This window comes from Zosterops lateralis (genome assembly GCF_965231275.1).
Source record: "Zosterops lateralis genome assembly, chromosome: 17".
Lineage (NCBI taxonomy): Eukaryota > Metazoa > Chordata > Aves > Passeriformes > Zosteropidae > Zosterops > Zosterops lateralis.
In genome coordinates this window covers 3,541,001-3,559,279 of record NC_139777.1, presented here as the reverse complement: position 1 = coordinate 3,559,279, position 18,279 = coordinate 3,541,001, and the positions used below count along the sequence as shown (strand labels likewise).

Genomic DNA, 18,279 nt, shown 5'->3' with positions numbered 1-18,279 from the left:
TAACACCTGACCCACAAGTCACCCATTCTTGTTTTGGCAGTGTTTGAAGAGCCTGTGTAGATCTTTGTTTGAAATGTACACAAACACACTGAATTTCATGGGCTTAGCAAATATGTAATGTGAAAGTGTGAGTGCCTCACGTTTCTCAGGATATGCCTGCAAACAGAGATAAATCAGGGAATATGTAATTATTTTTTGCACATATTATACACCTATGTATGTGTACATGGTGTAAATATATAGAAAATATATTGTACTCACAGTATATGCATGTGCATGCATATATATATTTATATATATGTACAGAGCAATATTGAAATCTTATTTTTCTTCTGTATGTAGGTGGGTATTGTATATATAATTTTTATATTCTTAAACCCAACCAGATGATGAGCAACAATACAATAATAAAGCAACATGTGCAAGGGAGAGTGAGGACAAATCAGTGGGGAAAGGTGTTCTGCACAGAGGCTTCCAAGGAATGAGACCAAAGTGATGATTTGTGAAACTTCAAGGGGGGAAAGGAGGAAAAGACCCAGAGATTGCAGAGCTGTGAGCTGTGAGTGATTTGTGCAGAACAAATTGTTCATCACTGTGTATTTAGCTAGTAGGAAAAAAATTGTAGACAAATTGAAAGAAGGGGTGGAGATTTGGTATATGAAGCGTGAGCTTCAAATTTATGAAATGTTTCAAGCTCATGTGCAGAATTTGAGGACAAAGGGATTTCCCTGATTGTTCCCTCTCTGGAAATAAATCTGTTCCTCCTCTAGAAATAAATTATTGTTGTGAGCAACACTGAAGAACAAAATAGTTTCATGATATTTATAACACCTTGTCTGGGTCCCTTTTCTAATCAGGGTATGGGGTGAGGCTGGTTATTTCCTGCAGAGAAAAGCTACCTTATTAAAAAGATAATTTTGTGGTGGCATTTTAATATAACTCTGGCTCTCCATGGAGTTTACTGATAAGGAAGGGTCCTTTTTTTTTAAATGAGAATGAGAAAGGCCCTGTGCAAAAACCCAGCCCCCTCCAAACAGGACACCAAACGTTGGCAGCTGCTGATGAGGTTTGGAGATGGAACAAGGCAAATCGGTTATCAAGGTGATGACGAGGCCTCGACAGATTCACCTTTATCTCTCATTTCTCTTCTTTCCTCCTGGCTACGCCTCTTTTGACAAGAATTATCAGCGCTCTGGACCTTGCCTGATGTGGTTCAGCAAGTGAGACAGATTCTTTGCCCTGACCTTCTTTTGAAAGGCCGGTTCTGTTCTTTCAGAAGCGCCGAGTTTCCAAGTGAATTCCCAAGTACATCTCCTGGGTGGCACCTGGGTTGCTAAGCTCTTCCCCTCCATTCCATCTCCCAGAGCATTAACAGGAGTGAAAAGGACTCAACACCCCACTAAAGGTGCTCAGATCCCCAAAAGACTTGTCCCTGGAGAGGAGGTAGCAGCTAAAGGGTGAGATGAGATGAAGATATTTCCAGAAATGAAAACAAGGCCAGGAAGGTTCACTCTGGAAACACAGGACCAATTTTCCTTGTTAAATAATTCAGCTAAGTCCAAGAGAACAACTCGCCCTGCAGAATTAGGAAGGATTTGAAAGAGAAAGAAAGCATTCGGCGCAAGAGCCGGAGGGGGGCCGTTCCCCGAGAGAAGGTGCAGCACAAAAATAGATGTAAATCTGCAAAGGCTGTCACGTTGAAGCAAATCTGAAGTAACTCCATTGTTTTCCGTGGGGTTACTTTGGGTTTACACCAGCGTGACTAAGATTAGCATATCAGCTTGGGCGTGCTCCATACGATAAGCGTTCACTCGGGGAAGTGGAGCGTTGAGGCTGCACTTGCAAGGGACCAGAGCCCCGTGTTTCAGGTAGACTCTGCATCCTCTTATCTCCTTCCTCACGCAGACCTGAAGGTGTGCTGAGACTGCAAGTCCTGTGCTTTATCGCCGGCACAAATCCGAACTCTGCTCCGGCCCCATGAGCTGTAATGAATATTGTATAACTCCGGCGGGAGGGATCCAACAGGATAGTGGGAGCAATCCAGGCAGGGAAAGGGAGGGGAGGAGGAAAGAGCTCGACACAGCCAGCCCTGCAAATTAAAGTAGGAGTAAATAAAGCAATTAAACAATATTCTAGCCAAGATATAGTGGGAAAGGCTCACACAGCCCATCCCCTGAACAAACACCGTGAGCACAACCTCATCTAAGCGCTCGTAGCCGAGCTGTAGCTACACATAGAATAAAATAATAGAAGTGTGAAATGAGGCAGCGAGACGCTTTTGAACGAGGAGGTTAATTCCTTCATCTGCGAGGACTTGAGAGCGCCGTACATTTGTTTCTTGAAGGATTTGCAGGTGCAGGGCCACGTGCCTCAAGGTGCTCCGGAGCTGAGGGGCCGCTGGGACACGTTGCCTCAACCCGTGAGGGAGAGGTGGCTCCGTGTGAAGGACATGATCTTCATTGGCAATTGATCTTCATTGAAATGGCAAGATTTCAATCAAGTATAGCCCTTTGGAGGCTCCCAAAGTGGGGTGAACAGCCCCAAAATCCCACCTAAAGCCATCATTTCCCTCAGATGTGGGTGTGGGGGGCCATGACCGCAGTGAGGGGACGAAGTGAGGGCCATGGTGGCCCCGTCCTGTTCCCTGCAGACCCCCAGTGTGTAGGAACTCTACAAAGTACAGACCTTTCTCCACAGAAATTATTAGACATTTGAACCACACAGGGAGGTGGTGGAGACCCTGGAAGCGCTCAAAGAACGACCAAATATGGCACTTTGTACCACAGGGGTGACATAGCGGTGCTCGGTTATAAGCCGGACACGACAATTCTGTCTGAGATTCTGGGATTCCACCACCACTGACTGGTTCGCGACACCGGGAGGCGGCACCGCACGCACTACTTCTCCTCCCGGGAACGGAAGGATCCCGCAAAGCGGAGCCGCATCACCGCTCCCGCTGTTCCCGCCCGGCCTATAAAGGGTGTTCCGCCGGGCCGCGTCGCGCCCGCGGTATCCGTGCGCCAGGCGAGCCCGCCGAGGGGACGGCGGCCGCCATTTTGTTCAGTGCTGGCTCCGCGCTCAGGGGGCGGGGGGGGGCACGGACAGCGAGGGGAAGGCGCGGAGCAGGAAAAGGGAAAAAAAGAAAACAAAACCAAAACCACGAGACAGAACGAGGAGCGCAGTCGGGCCGGCCAAGCCGCGAAGCGGAGCGGCGGGGGAGGGGCTCCGCCCGGCCCGCTGAGAGGCGATGGCGGATATAGACAAGCTCAACATCGACAGCATCATCCAACGGCTGCTGGAGGGTGAGGGCCGGGGACGGCGCGGTTGTGGAGCGGGGAGGATGGTGGGGGCGATTCACCGCATCCTGCCCGCCCGGCGGGGTCTGAGGGGACACTAAAATGGAGGGGCGAGAGGCGCTTTGTCTGCCTGGGGTCGCCTCCTCCCCGCAGCCCCAACTTTCCCCTCAGCCCGTGTGTTCCCCGGGCATTTCTTCCCTTTGCAATGCTGCGACCAGCCCGCTGCCCTCTTTTCCTCTCCCTTGCAGTTCTGAGGGGATGCTTAATCTAATCGTGTGTCCGAATGAATCGTGTGTCCGCTTAATTTACTAGTATTTTCGTAGGGAGGTATTTTTAAAAAGCCTGGGGTGTTCTCTTCCCTTTCACGCACACACATGGGATCAGGGCATGGCTTGGGTGGTCGTGGGGCTGTGGAAATAAGGACTCAGCGTGTTTAAAGAGTGTTTGAGGCAGCTTTTTAGCAAGTCGGGGGGAGACTGCCGTGGATTTCAGTCTGTTCTGGGTTTAGCTTTGATTAGCTGCTTGCATTAAAGCTGCCGCAGGATTTTGGCTCTTAATTCGTAACATATGGTGGGTTTTTAGGTGCGAATAGAGGGTTGCGGTTTGGTGTTTCAGACAGTCTGAAAAAGGGCTTATTGTCTGCTGTTGTTGGTGCTTTGAGGTGAAAAGAGTTGCCTGGGAGTTTGTAAATCAAAGGAAAAGCTGGAAGTTGCAGGGGGCTGTCTCCAGCATCGTCACTTCGCTCGCAGGGATCAGCATTGGACTGGGATTGACTGAATTTAGGGCAAAAGAATGACAAGTTGCCAGTGACAAATTCTCTTGCAGACATGAAGGAAAACCGTAATTATTCCGAGGAGGAAGCGATCCCGATCCAGCCTCACTTCACGCTTCTCATCTGGACTTACTCTTGAAAAGCTTGGTCAGGGTTTTAACTTTTTTTTTTTTTTTTTTTCCATTTGGCACGAAGTCAGCAGAGATGTTGCTGAGAAAAAATGATGAAGAAATGTCTTTTCTTACACCCTTTCCCTCTTACAGGATTTTGCTTGTGTAATGCTTGGATAGGAAAAAGGTCAGGCAGAGGAACAGAAATTCTGCTCCAGAAATCAATTGGAGTTAAAAAATCCCGTAGATGAATTATGGGATCATTGAATAAGTAAAAGTAAATGGGCTTTTTCCCTCTGATCCGGTTTGGGTTTTGCCTGTTACCAATTTAAACCGCCCTGGTTTCAATTATTTAAAGACTTCCCTTCATAAAGTTAGACCAGGATTTTCCTGAAAATCTGGTAATACGACTTGTAAATGTCAGGTCTCGTCTGTCATATGTTTGGTGACATATTAATACATGCTCAGTTTAACTGCAGGTCTTAGTTACACTTCTTACTGATTTCCCCTACTGTAAATAATGCAATATCTTCAAAGTGTAAATTTTCATTTTAAAAACCATGGATTAGCCCTTTCCTAGAAAGAAATTCGAGTGATTTCTCTGTTTAGAATTTCAAAAAGTAGTAAGATGTCAATATGTTCTGCTCTTACTCAGTTTATAATCAGCATTAGATGTTTGGAGCAGATAAGAGTTCATAAATCAGGCTTCAAAAGGTTTACTCACATCTTTTAAGAGGTGCTTCATGAAATTACAGACATTACCTGAGGTTGCATCAGCTGCCAGAACTGAATTTTTTTTTTCCTTTTATTAATATTACAGCTGGGATTTTGGGTTCCTTGAGGCAATGATTGTCTTTCAATATTTAAAACAATTACTGGTTTTGGCCACCTTTATTTGTTGATTATTAAATCAACATCTTTTCCAGACAGAGAGTAATGACTGACCTTTTTGAGGGTCATTTCTATACTTTTTTTTTTCCCCCCTAAAACATTGCTGCATTTTAGCACACACTGAATTTTAGAAGCAATGAATCGAGTCTAATGGTTGAGGTAAAGTGAAGGGTGAATAATAAATTACTCTTGCTTTTGTCCTTAATACAGGATATTAATAATGTATTTGTGAGGGATTTTAGTCGCTTTCTATCCTGACTCCTCTGCTCAACTGATATTATTCCTACTTTCCCCCCAAATAGTGATGTTCTCCCACCCACATTGGGCTATTTAGGTGAAGTTATTAGCTTGTTCTTTAAGAGGCCTGGAAATATATACTTCAGCTTCTCATTCTAAGGTAAATATTTGAAGAGTCTTCCTTGCTCCAAATGTTTGTAGTACAGAACCATTTGGCATTGAAATGTCACAAAAACCCATTTTTCAATAGCATTGTTCTCCACCTTGGAAAGCCATTCAGGGAAAACATTGAAAATACTAATTTTTTTTTGCTGTATTTGAATTCATATTTTCTCCTTTCCTTACTGATGAGGGTTGTGTTCTGCTAGGAGCAATTTCTTGTCTGACTTTGTGACTTTTGGTAACTATAGTATCCACAAGAATAAGACTTGTAAAGTATAGGAAGTAACAGTATCCTGCACTGAGTATTGAAATGTTCTTAAGGGTCCTTGATATTAGATAAAAGTTCAGATTTTGAGGGGACTAATTCACCTTCCTGAAGAATGAGACAGGTCAAACATGAGGGCAAATTGTGCCCCTTCCAGCAGGGGTACTGAAGGCAGCAACTGCAGCTCTGTGTGCCCAGTCAGAAATGCCAGCAGACAAGAAGATGCTCAAAAACTCCCTGTAAGATAAAAAAATCAGCAGCACCTGTATGGTCTTGGAAAAGGCTCCAGGAAATGGCAGAATTCCTGCTTGCCTCAGTAAAGAATGAGTGACAAATCCCCGAGTGTGAGCCCGGCTTCCTTTCTGTGTCATGTCAGATGGGGCTCCTATAACCTGAGCTCCTTATCCGTTTCCTTCATCTCCTGTGCTGGCAGCTTTTCCAGATAAGTCAGGTCTGCTTTGGAGCTCACACTCACCTATTTAAAAAACAGGCTTGAAGTGTATTTAGTCCTACCATGGTAACAGTAAATAATGGGTAAAATAACAATTTCAGCATCTCTAAGTGACCCGAAATGTGTTTGTGCAAATCTCTCCTGGGCTCCTCCTCTGCAGGCACCGTTAGGGGAAAATTGAATAATGAATGGAGGCTACTTTGGATAAAGCCACACGAGGCTACAACAGTGGTAGCCATGAAAGCTGAAATCCTGGCTATGCACTAAAATCAGCAAAAAGATCCTTAAATCCTTAAACATTTCTGTTTATACACCCACAGATTTCTATTCCCAGTAAAGCCTGTTGTAGAGATGTCAAGGAGATATTATCTCTTAATTTGCTTTAAATGGGGGAAAGAATATCATCTACTTATTAAAAATAGTTGAGCTAAAGATCAGGGATAAGATTTTGCTCACCACAGAGAAGATGTTTTCTCACAAATGCAGTCCTCTAAATTTTTTTTTCACCTTTCTGCTAAATACAGCATTAATTGTGTCTGCAGGGTTGCTTGCCCTTTAGCTTCACATGCTGGGGTAAGAGTGATTCTCAGAGATGTTAATCTGAAATGTCACATTTACTCATGGATGAGTTGAGATGCTGTGATGGAGTTTCTCATGGACAAGCAACACTTTTTGACCTCAAACCATATCATTTTCCTGAGTTTGTGTGGCTTGATGTTAATTGTTTCCTGCTGTGGTGCAGCAGTTTCTTTCTAAGAGTGGGAAATGAAAACTCTTAATTCCAAAGACCAGCATTAGATTCTTACCAATGCCATGGATTCAAATAAGTCTTTTAAATTCTGTGCCTGTTGCCCAGTCAGTGAAATGGAGGAATTTGTCCCCTCTGTGAGCACCTGTTGCTCCTCACCTCTCTGCAGTGTGGGAATACATTATTAGATTAATACTTGTAATCATGCAGAATCTTCCATTTGATAACACTGCTCTGAACCTCTGACATACTAGAAGGCAGATGAGAACTTTTTAGAGCTTTGTGCACTGAGGAGGTGCTTTTCCATTTCAGTTTTGAATTTGAAGCGATCAGATGAAAGCTGGTAGTGCCTGCAGTAAAGTAAAACCTTTTTTACGTCAACCACTTTCAAGTTATTTATTCTCTTTGTGCCTGTAGTGCAAAACTGACTGTGAAACTGTCATCAGGAGCTGCTAAAAACTAGATTAAAACCAACCTGCAGTATTTTTGGAAATGTCACTATGATTGCAGACATCTTAACGTAAAATATGGTGAAACCGAGAGACTTGTTTAATAAGCCAGAAAAATGAACTGACCTGCAGATAGACTATTTTCCTTAAAACATTTTTCTGTAGGAGAACTTGATTCTCACACTTCAGTTGACAGTATTTCAGCTGCCGCTTTTAATGCAATACTGAATGGAAATGAGATGTTTGGATCACTGTGCAATTTCTGGCATTTTTGAACTTCCTGCTATTTTGGAATCCTTCTCCAAGTATCTGTCTCGTTCCTATTAACCTTGACTGACGTAAAGGGCTGTGCGGCACCAGAGCGAGGATTGGAGGATGCTGGGGGTGGGTTGGGACGTGGGAGTCTGTTGTACTCTACATGCATATGGTCTCAGACTGTTGTACATTCTGGATCCCCCAGCTCCTGACCCATTTATCCCTCCCGGGGAAATGTGGGATAGTTCTCCATGTCAGGCACTGTTCTGACTCCTGGCAGCTGCAGCTACACTTTGTACTCGCTGTTTGCTCTCTCCAGAATGACGGGGTGCCTCAAGTTCTGCCTCTCCTTCCTTTTCCTTCCTTTCCCCCTCTGCTGGGCGCCTCTCATACTGCTCTGTTTATGGTACACTCATTTTAGAGTTGATATCTTGTTGTTTCCTCCCTGTCAGTTTCTCCCTGTCTTGGAAATCAACTATAATTTTAATAGTGAACCCTTGTGTTCAAAGCAGTACCTCTGCAGAGATCATCCAGGCTCCAGGGAGGGATTTTTTCCTATAGTTGTTTCCATCTAGTGGAGAGCTTATTTGTTTCACAGCTTCTCATATTTGTACAGTAAGAAAGATTTTACCTGTTAAAAGACTGCCCAGACTGGACACTGAAATTCTCTAGAAAAAATTATTTCTAAGAGCAGGAGCATCTCTGCCTAAAGAGGGTGGGAACGTTTTGCTGTCTGGAAATGCTGCAGCAATGGGTTCAGACACAAATAAAATACCACTTGAAACAGGCTGACTTTTTTCCCCAAATGATTAATCTTTAGCTTGAAATGCTGTCAGTTCCAGGCTGTCATTTCTGAGAGGTTGTTTTTTATGCATTGAAAGGGCAAATGTGCCTGTACAGTAATATTGAGCTGCTCTTTTGACTTCATGACCAAGCTGTCAATTAGTATTATACTGTCTGATCTCCACAGGCTGCCTTGTTTTGCTCCAAAGCAGAGAAACAAACTGTAAACAACATATTTTTCATTATGTATTGTTTTTGCCTTTCTTAGAAGGACTAAGTAACTTGAAGACCCAGAGAAACCTTTTAAGAAGTCATTAAGACTGAATATCCTGCATTTCTGTGCCAGCTCTTTCATTGTGGATGAGAAAATCCTTGCACTAAAAATACAGATTCCTCAAACCAAGATCCACTTCTGCATTTTTGATTCTTCTGAAGCCAAACCCACTTTTGTTTTCTCAGCTTTTCGGGGCATGCAGATTAATGTCACAAGAAATTGAACACATTGGTCTCCTCTGTGCGGGTTCCATGTTGGACAAAGTGATGAAAATGTCACTGGCAGGCAGAGCTGAACCAAATTTTCCTGTTTTTTCATCCATGGCATCTGTCCCAGTGAGTTTAGGAAGTGCAGCAAAGCATTATTTCATTTTGTCAAGGTTTTCTACAGGCAGGTGACTAAAACTGTGTGAGGATTATACCAGTTCAATAGAAATGTATTGGAAAAACCTAGAAAACATGTGTCTGAAACAGTGTTCAGATCTTCATTTAATCTTGAGCAAAAATGAATGCACATGCTTTATTCATGAGCTTTAGTGACTCAGTGCATTGCATAGTCTTTATAATATTTTGTACTTTTTAATTTATGGATGTGAAGTACAGGGTTTGATTTTAGCAATTTCTAAGAAGATCAAATCATGGCAAATTAGATTTTTGGTTTCACAGAAAACTAAATACAAGTATTTTATATTATCTCAAAAAAAGAAAAAAAATAGGTGGATTGTAAAATTCTGATTAAGTTGCCATCCATTTTATATTTACAGTTCAGCCAGTTTATCACTTAATTCTAAAAAATTCTGTTCTTTATCGCTTCTGGATATTTGGCATTTTGAGTAGTTTGCTTGTTGCTCAGGAGTCTTTGGAAAATTACTGTATAGATGAAAAAATGACTGTGTGGATGAAAAGCCTCATTGGTGATAAATTGCTGTGACAAAGATTTAACTCCCATTTCCATGCTTCATTACTTCTGAGATTTTAATGAAAGACATGAAGTGCAGTGGTAATTCCAGTGTTGGCATGTAATGTCAGTGCTGAGTGATAACACGTGGGCAGTGAGGAACAGAGGAGCAGGTAGAGCTGGAAAGAGAACACTGTTAAAGCCCTGACTTCTGACCTGCAGTAATATCACTGTGAGTGCACTCTGAACTCCAGTTTTGTTTTGAGGGTGGTTTGAGGGAAGGGGCTGAGTTTAGGGCACTGTCAGGGGTTGTGCAGGGCAGGCAGGAACACCACGAGTGTCACGGATTTCATGGCTGTTACACAGTCATTATTTTACTCATGGTCTAGATAAGCTGAACAGTGTTTGCTGTGCTTGATCAGAGGCCTGTGGAAAAGTCAGAAGCTTCTGTGCTAGTGAGGAATTGGAACACAACTGTTTTTTGTTCTTGCTGTTCCTAAAACTTGCCTCGAGCACCCCCAGCCTTTCCCACTGCAGTTCTCACTTGGCTTCATACAGTGGTGGCAGAGATTTGAGTCATCTGGAGCTTTCCCATTTCTCACTTGGAGGTTAAACCGTAGCAGAGGAATTAACTAAAGTGGTAGCTAGCTCCTAAGTTATTCAGGACTTCAGGAATACTGCATGGGTTCTTGTGTTTGGAAGGATTCAGGCTTGTTGCTTGCTTTTTTTGCAATTAAAGACCAGACCTTTGTGGAAAAGGGCAGATTGTTCAGTCTCAGTGCCATAGAGTTGCTCACAGTAAGTCACCTAACCTGGCAGCCTTGGCAGTGGAGGGATTTTGTCTCTGCAGGTGTTGCCAGAGCGTTTCCAGCCAGCTGAGACTCAAATTCTTGGTGATTTGGCTTTGCTGGGGCTGAACCAATGAGTTACATCATAGAAGATGACTGCTGCTCTTACTCCTTTTTTTTTTATTATTTTTTTCTTCATCCTTATCACTTGTACATGTTACCAGTTTTGACACCAAATAAAAATGCAGGCTTCACCAGTAAAAAAAAAACCTCAGGGTTTTTTTTGAGAAGGAAAGAAAGAAAAGAAGAAAACATCCTTTTTTGAGAAGGATAGGAGTTGGGAAGGGGAAGTGCTTTGGGGCTGGGAGATTGAGCAGGTTAAAAGACAAGCCAGTAGGAGACCAAAGGCAGTGATGATGGCAGCTGTTTTGTCATCATGATCCAAAACTATTTCCTTACTGATAGTCCCTCCCTTCCAGTCATGTGTGTGTTTTACCTCCCTGTTTTCCAGCTGCAGTGTTTAACTGGGCAGTGCAGGATTTACTGGTGCTGTGGTCTTGTTTAGGTGCTGCCCTGGGCGAGGTGATTTGCTGGTTTAGGGAAACTTGCACATTTGTTGGTGATTGAGTGGCAGACGCCCTTTGCTCAAGTTCAGGCACATAACTGCTTCACTAAAAAATAACATGTAAATAGTCACATTGTCCAAAGTAGGGTTTAGAACTAAACGGATGCTATTTAAAATGTGACATTTTCAACGGAGGGCCATGAATTCTGTTAAATGAAATTAACATACGACTGGAGCAGAACACACTCCCCTTTTCCCCGGCACTGCCATTTCACCCCAGCACACCAATCTTACCCTCTACCTTCTCATTCAATGCTGCTCTGGCATTTAGTCAGACTCTTAAAATAACACCAGGAATGTTGCTGGTTTTGATAACTGACTTCTGACTCCTCCTGACAGTGCGAGGATCAAAACCAGGCAAAAACGTCCAGCTCCAAGAGAATGAAATTAGAGGACTGTGCTTGAAATCCAGAGAAATCTTCCTGAGTCAGCCTATTCTACTAGAACTTGAAGCTCCACTGAAAATCTGTGGTGAGTACTGTGAATTTTGGTTTGATCTTGGGGCAGGTGTCAGGTAAATGCAGACTGTAAGCAGAGAACAAGTGCCAGGTGCTACTTTCACTTACTAATAATGAAACAAATAATTGTGGCAAAAGGCAAAATGAAACCCTGCTGGATATGTAGGGCAGAGGAGTGGAGAAGGGGGTAACATGTGGGGATTGTACTTGGGACCAAAATAATTCAAACCCAAAAAGCAACTGGTCCAGTTTCACCAGATTGAGGGAGAGATTCACATGAAGTTTTGGAAAGAAGTTATCAAATAAATAATATTTGGCCCAGTTGTGCCTGAACAAGGGGAAACAATGAGGAGCCCCAGTATTTAATGTGCTGTCATGCAAAGCTGAGCAGTGGTTTGACTGTGTTTTAAAATCCTGCTGGAAACTTAAATTTCTCTTTTTTGGAATTACTTTCTAATTTGGTTTCACTATATTGCGTACAGCAGTGCTCATTTTGCGCACATGTACGTGTCTACTTATGCTAAAAGAATGAAGAATGTCAACATGAAAGCCTCAATAAATGCAATTTTGAAAGCTTCCAGCAAATAGTTTTTTATCCTACTCTAAAACAGAGGACTTTACTTCAATTTGAAGCAGCTCATTCCATATTTATAATATTGGCAGTCTAAAATCACGATTTAGTGTTGTGCTTGTCAGAAACAAACCCATGATTTACACCAAAGGCAGAAACACCAATTTAATTTTTGATGCAGTTTCCCTGCTAGAATTTGAATTACTGGGTGTTTCCAGAAAACACAGTTGATTTCTTGGAATCTTGATTATTTTTTTTAATACACACAAATATTTTTGTGTAACTACATAAATATCAAAATGTGATGATTTTATATACATTAACTGCCATTTTAAGTATGTTAAGGACAGTATCTAACTGCAAGCTTTTTTTCTTTCTGAAGCATCTTTGATTTGTTCTTTCTCTGGAATCAATCAAAGCGTGTTGTAGTGAAGGGTCACTGAAGTGTCACTGAAGTGTCATGTCTGGCTCTCCTTGCAGGTGACATCCATGGACAATACTATGACTTGCTCCGACTCTTTGAATACGGGGGTTTCCCACCAGAAAGCAACTACCTGTTCCTTGGTGATTATGTCGACAGAGGAAAACAATCTTTAGAAACAATTTGTCTGCTATTGGCCTACAAAATTAAATACCCAGAGAATTTCTTCCTGCTCCGAGGGAACCACGAATGTGCCAGCATCAATAGAATTTATGGGTTTTATGATGAATGTGAGTACCAGGCGTGTGTGCTCTGCTGGGGACAGCAGGGTGGCAGTGTTGGGTGGTTCCTTCCCAGCTTGAAATGCCCTCTGTGCTCTTTAGAGGGCTCCTTGACCTGTTTTAGAGAGGGGAATCTGTCCTTCCTCTGGCAGCAACCAAGTGGGTAATTTTATTTGTTGGCTGCTGTGTTAACTAACAATTCTCACTGGTAAAACTCATAAGATAAAAGCATCTCGTGGGAGATGGGAGAATTTAATTTGATGTGCATTACAGAGGTTCACCTTTGTTTTATTGATCTGATGGTATGTACAGACTGTGTGATGGGGGCTGTATGTAGACCTTACCCAAACACAACAAGTAATTTTGCTGTGAAGTAGAAACCAATGTTCCTGTTTCCAAGGACATGATTTAATCCAGATAATGTAGAGATGATCCTGTTAAATTAATTGTGCACTGAAGCATGTCGGAACTTGTGTGGTGGGACACACTTGGCTTGCAGATGACAAGATGTGCTCTCCATGTCTTGTTCTCCTCCTGTGAGGAAACAAAGATGTGTGGCATTTCAGAGTTGTCTCCTCAGAGATTAATCACAGGCTTAGTCATATATCACAAATATGTTCAGGGTTCATATCTGGGAGAGTCCTTTTGAAATCCATAAAACTGTGGCGGTTTCGTTGTTCAGTCCTATTTCATTTTTCAGTCCCTTTTATTTGCCAAAAGTGACTTTATGTGGTAAAGCAGAATCTTAAAGAAAATCTGCTTTTCAGGAGTTGCTGTCTTCCCCTGAAAGAAATGGCAAATGGCAAGATTTTCTGCAATAGATGAAATTCTCCAAGGGATAATTTGCCAAAGCAAAGTTGGGATTGGAGAGCCTGGTTGAGCCAACTGTTGAGTAGACTTATGGTGTCCTTGAAGCTGTGCCACACTGAGAGACCTTTGCCACTGTCTTTAAACAATTAAATAAGTCAGAAAAGTCAACCTAATCTATGTTAGGTTGGTTGTGTTTGTGTTAGAAAAACACATTGACTGGGTTTTTCTCCCCAATCTCTTCTAGGTAAGAGAAGATACAATATTAAGCTGTGGAAAACCTTCACAGACTGTTTTAACTGTTTACCAATTGCAGCTATTGTGGATGAGAAAATATTCTGCTGTCACGGGGGTGAGTAGCAGTTCCTTAGGTGATGTCAGAGGAACTGGAAAACTCAGTCATGGCAGTTTCATGTTTACATTGCTGAAGCTTCAGAACTTAGGGATTTTTCTTTGCCTTGGCTCATATATGAGGAAGGGTTGGGCTCAATGAGTGTCAGTTTTGTGAATCATGGAGCCGGTTCAGACACGATCTGCTCTTCTTTTCCTCCAAAAGTCACCTTTAGTAGCCTCGCCTTTGGAGGACAGAGTCCTTGTAGGGTTTTTGAGTTTGATGTCTGTCCTGAAAACATCTATTTTCACAGAACCAGAGTGGTTTGGGTCCAAAGGATCCTTGAGGATCAGTCAGTAGAATTCCCCCACCATGAACAGGAACTCCTGTCACTAGGTCAGGTTGCTCCAAGCCCTGTTTGACCTGGGTTTAGTTTGTAGAAATTATTATATGCCACATAATACGGCTTTTTCTGGTCATAAAATACAGATTGCACCTTAAATGTTTTATCACTTGCAAGTGATTACACTTGCCCAGGGACTCACATCAGTGGAAAATGGTACAAGGTTGGTTTGATATTTTATTTCATCTAACTTGGGGCCTGATCATCACAGTGAACATTCCCTGTGATTCCTGGTGTTTATTTAACAGATCTTTTATCAGACACTTAAAAAATATTAGTGAGATTATTGTAATCCTGTAAAATATGGAAATGGCCTTGCTTTATCTTGCATCCAGTAAATCTCCTAAAAAGTGACTTCTGTTCCAAACGCTTTAGAACAAATGCTGGATTTCAAAAACGTCAGCAAATGTCGCCATTGAGCTACGTAAAACGGCAGCAGTGAATCATTTGAATCCAAGTTATTTTTGTCCTGGATGAATGTCAGTGTTGCAGAGCAAAGCTGGACTCAGCTGGGCCCTGCCTGTGTCTTCCCTGTGGACAGGTTTGTCACCAGACCTGCAGTCGATGGAGCAGATCAGACGGATCATGCGCCCCACAGATGTGCCAGACCAAGGCCTCCTGTGTGATCTCCTGTGGTCTGACCCTGACAAGGATGTCTTGGGCTGGGGTGAAAATGACAGAGGAGTGTCCTTCACATTTGGTGCTGAAGTGGTTGCTAAGTTTCTCCATAAACATGATTTGGATCTCATATGTAGAGCTCATCAGGTATTTTCATTTTGTACATTAAGCCATAGAATAATTTAGGTTTGTGATCTGAGGTGGTGACCTAGTCCAGCCCAGGCCAGGACAGACCTATGTCAGCACAAGGTGCTGAGGGTCCTGTCCAGCCAGCCAAGCTGTAAATACCTATGAGGTTCTGTGAATGTGTCCCAGTGTTTAACAGCCTTTATAATGAATGTTTTCATATAAATTCTGACTGTCTTGAGCAAGGGTTTTCTCACTGTTAATGGACTCTGTTGCTGAGTTGGTTCTTGTGTTGCTCCTGTTGTGGTGTAAAAGTTTGAAACTCATGCTCCTTGAACATAGCCAGGTTTTCAGCTGCTGCCTCTGGAAAAGTTGTTTTGCACCTTGTCAGGAGGAAGCTGCCCAGACTAACACCTCTACTTTTGTCTCTGAAGGTGGTCGAAGATGGATATGAGTTTTTTGCAAAAAGACAATTGGTAACTCTCTTTTCTGCCCCAAATTACTGTGGAGAATTTGATAATGCGGGTGCCATGATGAGCGTGGATGAAACACTAATGTGCTCTTTCCAGGTACAGTATCTGAACATTTTCCCTCCTACTTAGTGAAGTCACACATTAAATTTGTGCTGTTTTGAATCAATGTTTTACTGCTAAATAACATAAGAATTGTTTCAAATAGATCTTTACAGCTGTCACATGTAGACAGGGCAGTGTTTGCATTCACATCTTCAAAAACATGATAACCCTGTGCTGTTGTGAGTATGGGAACTGTTTTATCCTGGAATTAAATCACCCAGGCAGAGCAGTTGGCTGTCAGCTGCTCCCACTGCTGTGGGCTCTGGAGCAGCTGATCCCAAGGCCCAGCCTGGCTCAGAGCAGAAAACACATTCATTTCCTGGCACATTGAGACTTGACCAGAAGAACCATGCAGTGCCTTTACCAGTGAATTACTGTTTGACTGGAAGACAGCTAAAACTTTTTGCTAAATGACCCCTCTGTTTTTTCAGATTTTGAAACCTGCAGAGAAGAAGAAGCCCAATTCCAGCAGACCCGTAACACCTCCCAGGGGTATGATCACAAAACAAGCCAAGAAATAGTCACTTCGGCACTGCCTTTTTGGGACTTGTATCATAGTCTATAAGCTCCATTTTTAAACCTATCATGTGTGCTGTTCAGCTTGCTCAAAATAGATAATGTGTTTGTGGTTTTCCTTTCCATTTGATGAATGGCATTTGCTGGTTGTAACAGCGAATGAAAGATTTTCCTCCCTCCCAGGAAAAGAGTTTGGAAGTCCCCCTGTGTCGGTGTTCCAGCTCACACTCCACAGCATCTCCCCAGGCTGGCGGGGCCTGAACCATGAGTAGTGTAAATCTTGTTCTTTAGGATCTAAAGAGGGCACTCGTGTGCTGTGAGAGTAGAGATTGTTCCTGTCAGCGATTACATGCTGTTTATACAAACCACTGTGAACTTTTTTTACGTTCGATTTTGTTTTAAAGGGATTGCTTTTCTTTTTAATGTCTTGTCATGTACACATTAGTTTTATTGCTGTCGACATTAGGAATAACCTTCAACCTTGCCAGCACCACTGGTAGGATGTATATTTAATTCAGACACACATCCCTCTCCGTATACTTCAGATGACAAAGCCATTATTTTAAGTGTTTGTGTCTCTTTCCTGAAGCCAAAGTTCACTTAGAAACCCGTTTGTACACAACCTCCCTGCCGAGTTGGCCGGGCTTCCCATCCATGCCTTCCTCTCGGAGAGAAAAGGAAGTGCTGGCTGGAAATAGCAAACAGAAAGGCTTGTCCATGCTCAAAGTGAACACGTTTTTTGTACAGTTTCCGTGTGTTCGGTCGAGCAGATCCCAGTGCTGAGACAGCAGTCCCGGGGCAGTGACACAAACGGCTCCGGGAGTGACGGAAATGGCTCTGGATCTGCTGGAAAGGGTTTGTGCATTTCAGCATAAAGACTTTGTTCTACAAAGAAACCTAGAAACTCGCTTGATAAGCCAACCAGAGGTGTTGATCTTGATCACCGGTTTATATAAATCTCTCACAGAATCTTGTTTTTTAAAAACTGTTGATCTTTTTTGAACAGATACAGTGTACAATATCATGTAGTGAAAATCACTTATTAAATGAAGAAATTGTTAAATCTTCTCAGTGTCAATTTATCACAACATATACACTACTGCTCTCCAAGGGCCTGACGTAGAGAAATAAATTGTTCTGGAAACCCATGGATTCTTGGTTTGGATTTGTCTGAGCTGCAAGAGGTGATTTTAAACACTGTTGGGTTTAGCTCTGGGTTTGGAGCCTCAGGCAGAGGTTCCTCCCAGCTGAGGGTGCAGCTCCTGCAGCACCACATGTGGGGCCACCGGCCCTGAGCTGGTGTTTGCCACGGCTCTGCTCGGGCCAGGCAGCAGCACACGGGCGTGGGAGGACAGGCTCAGCTGCTCCTCATTGTTCTGTGCACTGAGGGCTTGGCCTTGAGTGCCAGTGCTGCTCTGAGAGGGCTGGAGCTGACACCAGACCCATTTCCTCTGGTTTTTAATTAGAGAACTAAATTTCTGGTGAAATGGGGAACCTATTTTATCACTGCTGGCTGTTGGGGCAGGAGGCTGGGGGTGGCTCTGTGGGGACAGGTGAGGTGTGTGCCAGCTCCAGGCACTCGGCTCTCAGCCTCCACAGGACCAGCCCGGGGTCCTCTACTGCTGTGTGGAAAATGCTGTGGGGTGTTCAACACCCAGAGGAGATGCCTGGTTCCTACCCTGTCCCTGCTGTGGGACAGCTGCAGTGCTGCTGCATCCACTGAGGAATGGGTGTGTCACTGGAATGCCCAGCTCTACCCTGGTGTCCCACTGACTCCCCCTTTACTGCCACAGTGAGTGGGACTTGCTTGCCACAGACATTTTCTGGGAAGTCTGCAGCCACTGACTATTTTTTCAATGTATTTCTCTGAATCAAAGAGCCATTTTCCTACTCTGAAGGCATTTTCCCCTTCCCTCTACAGCTGATTAATCAAAACCCTCTAACTACCTGTGCTGAGCTTGCTAGATCAGATGTCAGAGATTACCTGGTAAGGCTCTCACAAACTTACTTTCACCCTTTGAATCACACTTGTGGTTTCCTTTATAGCTCTGTAATTTTTCTCCCTCCCTGTCCAACCCCCTGCACATCTGTTATTGCTGTTGTGGGTGACAGCACACGTGGAACCAGTTGGGATGTGCCTGCTCTGGAAGGGACGTGGTCACCTGTCCT

The 18,279-nt window shown here is 43.3% G+C and overlaps 1 protein-coding gene across 1 annotated transcript; it reads left to right on the top strand.

Moving 5' to 3' along the window:
• The first annotated feature begins 3,021 nt into the window (after positions 1-3,021).
• PPP1CC (protein phosphatase 1 catalytic subunit gamma) lies at positions 3,022-17,262 on the top strand. Its single transcript, XM_083874117.1, has 7 exons — positions 3,022-3,302; positions 11,343-11,474; positions 12,513-12,743; positions 13,789-13,893; positions 14,817-15,040; positions 15,454-15,588; positions 16,026-17,262. Exons 1-7 carry the CDS (start codon positions 3,248-3,250, stop codon positions 16,113-16,115), a joined length of 972 nt encoding a protein of 323 aa, XP_083730243.1. The 5' UTR covers positions 3,022-3,247; the 3' UTR covers positions 16,116-17,262.
• The last annotated feature ends 1,017 nt before the right edge of the window (positions 17,263-18,279 follow it).

Excerpts from the sequence above, each read along its gene's own strand:
- PPP1CC (XM_083874117.1), top strand. The coding sequence starts at position 3,248 with ATGGCGGATATAGACAAGCTCAACATCGACAGCATCATCCAACGGCTG. Across the intron at positions 3,303-11,342 it reads CATCCAACGGCTGCTGGAGG|TGCGAGGATCAAAACCAGGC; the intron begins GTGAGGGCCGGG and ends TCCTCCTGACAG. Across the intron at positions 15,589-16,025 it reads CACTAATGTGCTCTTTCCAG|ATTTTGAAACCTGCAGAGAA; the intron begins GTACAGTATCTG and ends CTGTTTTTTCAG.